Source organism: Etheostoma spectabile, chromosome 5 (assembly GCF_008692095.1).
Source record: "Etheostoma spectabile isolate EspeVRDwgs_2016 chromosome 5, UIUC_Espe_1.0, whole genome shotgun sequence".
Classification (NCBI taxonomy): domain Eukaryota; kingdom Metazoa; phylum Chordata; class Actinopteri; order Perciformes; family Percidae; genus Etheostoma; species Etheostoma spectabile.
The window spans coordinates 36,420,573-36,428,072 of record NC_045737.1 but is presented as its reverse complement, the minus strand read 5'-3'; the positions used below and the strand labels follow the sequence as shown (position 1 = coordinate 36,428,072).

Here is a 7,500-nt window from a genome sequence, read left to right as displayed (position 1 = left end):
CACTGCACTTCCTAAAGTGTTTTTTTGGAATGACAATAAAAATAACATGGAATCGTGGATTATATACTATAATGGTATATCAAAATGTTAATGTTGAAAAATTTGGGATGCACCTGTTTCAGCTGCATTTATGCCCATTGAAAATGAACGTGTTTTATTACAATGCAAATACATTAAAGAGCCATATATGCATACTACTGATTAACATGTGTTTCATGGAGCGGAAGACATGATGACTAGTTGCCTAGAAGTATTGTGATGGTGCATAACGATGGCACAATTTATCTGGATAGGTTTTTATTTTATTTATTTATTTATTTTTGATCGATGACAAGCTGGAATGAAAGCCAGCTGAACTGAAAAAGTACTAAGAAGGCAATTTTTTTAAATGTAAGGAGTAGAAAGTACAGATAATTGTAATGAGTAGAAGTAAAAACTTACTACATTACAGCAGAGATACCCAACATTTCTACTTAAGTAAGGTAAAAAAGTATTTGTACTTCATTACTTGACACCTGTGGAAATGCCCCCACACTCCTTCAAATGATTTAGGTATTCAGAATTATGAGCACGAGCAACCAATCAGTTTCAGATTTAAATTCAATTATATTATTAAAATATCAGATGATGGATTATACTGCTGTAGATGAGGTACACATCTGTGAACATCTTGTATGCAGTCTGTAACAGATTATGATTAGGTTTTACATAAATAAGGATTAACTTTGTCAGCAACCCTGCCATCCAATTAGAAAAGATAAGAAAAACTGGTTGTTGTTGTATTAAATACAATAACATTAGGATCAGTGCAACAAAAGACACAGGGAGAACATCACAAAGACAAAACCAACGTCATTTACCATCTCACTCTGGTGTGTGTGTGTGTGTGTGTGTGTGTGTGTGTGTGTGTGTGTGTGTGTGTGTGTGTGTGTGTGTGTGTGTGTGTGTGTGTGTGTGTACAGATGAGCAGGCTCTCTAAACAAGTCACCAATCTCAGCCACGACCTGCAGGAAATGACACGCCTGCTTAAGCCCCTCCTCCAAGCATCACCGCAGCCAATCCTGATGACCATGATTCCAAACTTCACCCCGCCCCGTAGCAGCGCCAGCCAGCATTCGACGAGTGCCTGTCTCGTGCCGCCCCCCCCCGCCTCCCCCTGTACCCTCCAGAGACCTGGCACTCATTCCCTGTTGGACAGTGGAGACGTGGACGGCGTGGGTTTGCCAGGATGCCTTCTCCCAACTCCTCATTCACCAAAAAGGCCTAATTCTTCTTCTTCAGTATCCCCACAGCTTCCATCCAAACACGCAGGGGCCAACCCCCCTGGGGAAGGACTTTCTGAGGGTACCCCAGTCCTCCAAACCCACCACGCTTTCTCCAGTAACGGGATCTATTTGCCCTCTCTGCAGGACCAGCCTCCCCTGGCCTCTCACATCCCTTCCCCCTCCCTCTCGTTCTCCATGTCTCTCTGCTCCTCCTCCTCCCCCTCCCTCCTCCCCCTCCCCGTCCCTTTCCCCCTGCCAAGGCCCCCACCTGTCCCGACCGGGCAGCTTTTCCAGCAGAAGCCTGCTCCCCCCGCCGCCCTCCCAGGACACCCCCCCTCCCCGGTCCTTCCACTGCTCCGCTCCCCCGTCGCTCACGTCCTCCCCCGGAGACCACGCACAAAGGCCTTCCGTCCCTCTTGTTTCCCCCGCCGTGTCCCTGCCGCTGTCTCTGGACTTTGTCAATGCGAGGAAAAGGCCGGGAGATACCCAGACTCCACTTTGGTGTAACTCACAGCTGCGCCGCGGGGAGGCAGGACCTGTCCCTCATCCCCAGGAGCTGGAGATGCAGGAGTGGGGACGACAGGTGGAGGACGGGAAGTCCTCCACAGAGCACATCAGCTTCATTGATGAAGAGGAGCTAGCGTTATGAACGGGTTAAGGGGAGACACTGCAGGTGAACAGGGGAAATATTTAAACTAACAGATATCAGTTAATTACTTACATTAGGACAATATTGTATTTCAAGTTTTCTCAAATTTTATGTATAAATATGCCAAAAAGGCATTATCAATTGTTCATTTTTGTTTAATTTAGGAGAAATTTACAAACAGGGTCCAAAATTAACTTTTTGTCCACCAGCCAAATGGCTAATAAATGTTCAAATTTGACAAGCCACTCAATAGATTACCATTGTTTTTAGGGCTGGTGAGAGATGATAATCTACCACCCACCTGCATATTGTACCAGCATTTTACTAGTAGATGGTGCTAATTTTTAACCCTGGTCACAAATAGACTAAGTGTAGTAAAATAAACACCTACATGTGTGTTTTGGATGTTTTTTGTAGTGTGAAAGAACACATATTGTAGAAGCAAAATAGCCATAAAACTCAAAATGGAAAAATAGTGTTTTTGCCTGTAGTGTCTCCCCTTAATAAAACTGAGCGAAAGTGCAAAATGACAAAAAGAGTAGCAGGGAACGAAAGAGGTGGAAAAGTAAGTAAGATGGAAAGGGGGGAACAACTGAAATCAGATCAGGGAAAGTGACGGCTGGATGTGGAATGAGAACCAACGGGAATCCGACCGCTGGTCCATTTCACACGGAAAGGGATCGGCCAGACAGAAACACGCCAGGGAGGCAGGGCCACGATGCCGGCCGTCAGCCAATCGGTGTGAAGGACAACGCTGATCAACCACAGAACTACAACAGCACAAATGTCTTACAGTATCAACACTCCAGTAGCATCAGTCGACCCCCGGGACAGGACCGGATCTTTTTAACCAGTTCCAGTGATCTCTGGAGCCGATACCAGATTACACAATGTTGCTTTTTAGATCCAGCAGGGTCTTAAAAAAAAGGGGGGGGGCAGGTATACACATATCTCAGCGGGCAACATGTCTTTACCCGTGCCAGATAACCTGAGCCAGCACATGGGACCGGGAATGTAAACTCTTCATTCAGTCTCAGTCACATCAGGTCACCTCACCGTGAGAGCCAGTTTGCTACATCAATGGGATTATAGTTAAAATTATAATTAATAATCTGCCTCTCTGCTGGTGGAGGGAAACACTCAGCTTGACATCCAAGCGTCTTTCAGAGTCGTTCACAGGCCCATCATTCATGTTTTTGTTTTTTAAATTTGAACAGGTAGGTCCACATTTTCTGTCCCTGTAAAAGAAGTAACAGTCGAGTCGATAGATGAACGTACAGAGGAGCAGAGTGCTTCTGTTTGAGTCCGGCTCTAAATCGGTTGGGTCGTGTGCCAAAGACAAAAAATCCAAGATTTACTTTATGTAAAATGTGTTGGTAACACACATTTAAAAAAAACAAGAAACACAGCACCCATACGTAACTCTTCATCACCATCATGACTTTTTACAACCAGCCTCAGATCAGATTGGACAGCAGACTCCCACATCCCTCCTGAGCTTTAGCCATCCAGCCATTCGTGCCTTCTCCAAATAAAGACAGAATCTCCCTAAAGTCCACCTGTTAACGACCAGGTGGCAAGCATTTAGATCAAAATTGACATAGAAAGCCATCCGTGTCACCCACAGAGGACACTTGCACCTTTTATTTATATATTTAGGCTGTGAATTTATTTATTTTTGTTGTCGAAAGCAATGAGGACATACTGTATGTTGCATGTCTGGGAGATGTAGTGGAAACCAGCTGGGGAGGAAAAGGTTAACCATCAAACTGCATGAACTCCAGACGGAGTGTCACCTTCCCAATTCTTATGTAGCGCACACACACACACACACACACACACACACACACACACACACACACACACACACACACACACACACACACACACACACACACACACACACACACACACACACACACACACACACACACACACACACACACACACACACACACACACACACACACACACACACACACACACAGCACATCTTGCACACATTTTCTCATCATCTCCATCCCCTTTTTGCCAGACAACAGCCTAACCCTGAAACCACAATACCCAGGCTGCATCACTTCAGAGGTCTCAGGACTTCTGAACTTTTTTCCTGTTGCTTTGCTGAGGTGCTGTGTGCACCACGGTAACTTGTAATATAAAAAAAAGATTATTTTCTGTAACGGGGGGGGGGCGCCTGGACTCTTCACACTCGGAAATACAAAGATTCACTGAGCAGGATTCCCATTGTGATCTGTGGAGTTCTGATCCTGCGGTTTACTCGGGGTGTGGGCGGGGGGGATTTAAAATGCATGTCACAGCTTTTTGTTTCTTTGCATGAGAACTGTGCCTGCTTCTGAGCTGTGGAGGGCAGAGAGGGCTGATGGGAACCGACAAACCGCTGGCCCAGTTGGAGGCAGTTGGGCTTCAGATGTTTTATTAAAGACTGCTGTTACATAAAGACGATTACATACTGTACAACAATAAAGAAGTGTTGTTTTGTAAGATCTCAGACTCGTGTGCTACTCTCAGGAACCAATGGCTTGTGCCTCATATTACAATCAAGTCTCACAGGTGAGCATCCTTTCTCTGAAAAACTAAATCTAAGGGCTGTTTGAAAAACCTAGCTGGTCCTTTAAAAACACTTCTTCTCTGCAGATGTCTTCACAGAATTTCTAAAGGTCCCATGATGTAAAAAGTTAGATTTCCTTGACTTTGTTTTTATTAATAAAGCAGCCGTATAAAGACAGAGAAATGCACACAGAAACTGCGCCTTAAAACAAGATGCGGAAGACCCGGCAACGCTGTCCAATCAGAGCAGACTTGGCTTTTTTGTGAGCGAGTCTTAAAGAGACAGGTGCTAAAACGGAGCGTGATACAACCTGAAAACAATGAGATGCCCGCACTCTAATTCTCTAATACGCTAAAACGGAGCGTTTCAGAATGAGGATTAATACATGTATATATTCAGACAGACAGTGGGAGAAAAATGTTTGAAACATTAAAGCACAGAAACGTGTTCAGGTATGAACCTGAAAATTAGCAAAATAACCTTTTAAAGTCTTTTAACATCTGTATGAAAGGCAGAAAAAGCTGAAAATGGCGCGTCGTTGCCCTTGTAATATGCAAGAAAAATATGAATGCATTATTTCTTAGGAAATAAATAAATAGCAATATAAACAAATACAACTAATACAATTTAAAATGTTGGTTCACAGTTTAAATTAAGGACATTATTTCCGGCTAGTGTCTTTGCTCCGATTAGGAAGCAGTTTCAAAAAAACAGGTCCAAAAAAATCTTATATTTGTATCCAGATTGTTAGAAAAGTGTTCTGGAAGATGGAAATACCCTCAGCACAGCGGTGAGGGTTGTTAAAAAATAGCCTCTGGGTTTTTTAAACATGCCTGTTTTTTTGGGAGAAAACGATAATTACCTCTGACTCGAACTCTGGAAATACATGAGAGGCACAAACTGGAAACGAAGCAACTAGTAGACGCAATCCAAACTTAATGGGAACTTCCCTGTACTTTTGTATATTTCTGCTTTATTTAGACAATGTGAATGTGAGAGAATCCTTGTACCCTCTGAGGAGAAATAAGACGCAACACAGAAGAAATCCTTCAGGTCTGCATATATTTTCAATGGTAACATTCATTCTATCAAGAGTTTCAGTAAGGTTTGAAATGTCAGGAAACAACACTCCTCAGTCCTGATGGGAAACAAGAAATGATATGATCGAGGGAAGAAAGACAATGTAGCACTTGATTCTGGTGCAGAGGATGCACTTAGTACCTTTCCCCTCCAGGGCCGATCTCAAATAGATCTTCCTTTAATTCCTTCCATCCACTCTGTCCTCTCGCTTCTTAAAACACATCAGAGGAGAGAAACGCAGGAGCTTTCATTTATCCCTTTTAACAAATCACACACAGAAGAGGAACAGAAACAGACACTAAGTCTTCTTCGACAGAGATGTGAGGATACAGGCATCCTCTTATCTCTGGGGGGGGGTGTGTGTGCGTACACGTACACGTACCTACTGCCTGTTAATTAGTAACTGCGCAGATCAGAGTAAGCACTCTGGAGCTACATTTCCCATTGGGATTGTAAGGATTTTGGACAGAAGTGACAGCTGACAGCGCACGCAAAACCACCAAGGGTCAGAAGAAGAAAGAATTATTTTCTGTTTTTTTTTTGTTTCCTAATTCACTGCAGAGAACTCACCCTACTGTGCCAAGAATCATGGTAAACAGAGAATGAATGAAAACAAACAGAGGGTCAGGGGGGGAAATAAAAATCCAAAAATATATATTTGTTTATATTTATATATATTTATATATTTACGAGGTATGTATCCACAAAAAAAACAAACACCCAGAATTTCTAATTAGGCAGTTTTGTTTTCCAAATGTGTCCTTGCTTGCGACGCCTTAAGGAAACATTATTAATAATATTAATTAAAAATAAAACTGGGAAGCTGTGCTGTCCGACAGCTCTTCTCGTGTCCAACCTCGTAGTCTGGTTCTCTGAGAGCAGAATCTCCGCTGTCGGGAGTCCAAAAGCACCAAGAGGGCGCTGGCGTCAGGCTGTCGCACTCCAACAAAGAAAAGAGCAACACAAAAAAGTCCCAAAAAGAAAGAAAAAAATGTCACTTCATTGTTGAAAATTGCACAAAAAAAATAATAAATCAGGCAAACCCCTCATAGCCGTTGATTTCCTAACAACCACGGTCTCAGTCTCCCAGGCGGGGTTTGGAGTGCGCTAAACTGTTGAGGTGGGGGTGGGGGGTCGGGGGTGGGGGTCAAAGGGAGGCCAGCCACAGGTCCGACATAAAGGTGTCTTTGTGCAACAAAACAAGCCTCGAGGTTAAGAAACTAGAAACTAAAGAGGCGGTGACCGGTGTCGGCCGGCAGCAGATCTCTCCCCGCTGTAGTCACGCCAGGTACTGCTGCATCGCCGTCTTCGCCCTGACGGAGACACACACAATCAGTCCACCCTGCTCAGCAGCTTATTAATAAGAATTAGAGTCTTGCATTGCCAGACCCTCCTCCACAGCGCTGCGGAGAAAGGTCCGGCGAGTCTTCACAGCATTCCGGGACGGGAGAATAAAACCGTGCTCTGGTTTATTGGCATGTCTTTAACCCTCGTGTTGTCTTCCTGTCAAAATTAAAAATCAACACTTTTGTTGATGCTTTCTATCAATGTTTTTTTACATTTTTAACACTACGTAACACTAACTTATTAACTGTAGTTCTACAGTTATTTTTGGAATTTATGGTATATAAACCCTTATTTCTAAGAAATTATACCTAATGTTTGAGTTAGAAAAGCAGAAATTAGTAATTATTGAGACTAAAATTAAAGGAATGGATGTTGATGATAATCACAGACTGGAATATGTCAACTTTTACTCAAAACTATTTCAAAACCTCTTCAATGTTTTTTTCAAATGCCATAAAATTGAATAAGTCCCCCCAAAATTAATGAAAGTAGAGATGTGTACTTGCCAAAGGGTGTTGTGTGGAATCAATTGTGTTATTTTGAGTAATTAAAAAGAACATTGTGATTGGTTTAACCCTCATGTTGTCCTC

At 43.1% G+C, this 7,500-nt stretch overlaps 2 protein-coding genes across 3 annotated transcripts in view; one reads left to right on the top strand and one right to left on the bottom strand.

Annotated features, from left to right (window-relative positions):
- Nucleotides 1-2,841, top strand: part of kcnh3 (potassium voltage-gated channel, subfamily H (eag-related), member 3) — a 174,125-nt gene extending 171,284 nt beyond the window's left edge. Inside the window, 2 exon segments of the mRNA XM_032515261.1 lie at nucleotides 963-1,493; nucleotides 1,495-2,841. Of these exon segments, the coding sequence (XP_032371152.1) occupies nucleotides 963-1,493; nucleotides 1,495-1,914 (951 nt within the window). The 3' untranslated portion in view covers nucleotides 1,915-2,841.
- Nucleotides 2,842-5,329: 2,488 nt separating this feature from the next.
- The window catches only part of armc8 (armadillo repeat containing 8), a 16,980-nt gene continuing 14,809 nt past the window's right edge, over nucleotides 5,330-7,500 (bottom strand). For both annotated transcript variants that reach the window (XM_032515245.1, XM_032515246.1), the window contains one exon: nucleotides 5,330-6,876. In XM_032515245.1, the coding sequence (XP_032371136.1) occupies nucleotides 6,843-6,876 (34 nt within the window). In that variant the 3' untranslated portion in view covers nucleotides 5,330-6,842. The remainder of the gene's footprint in view (nucleotides 6,877-7,500) is intronic.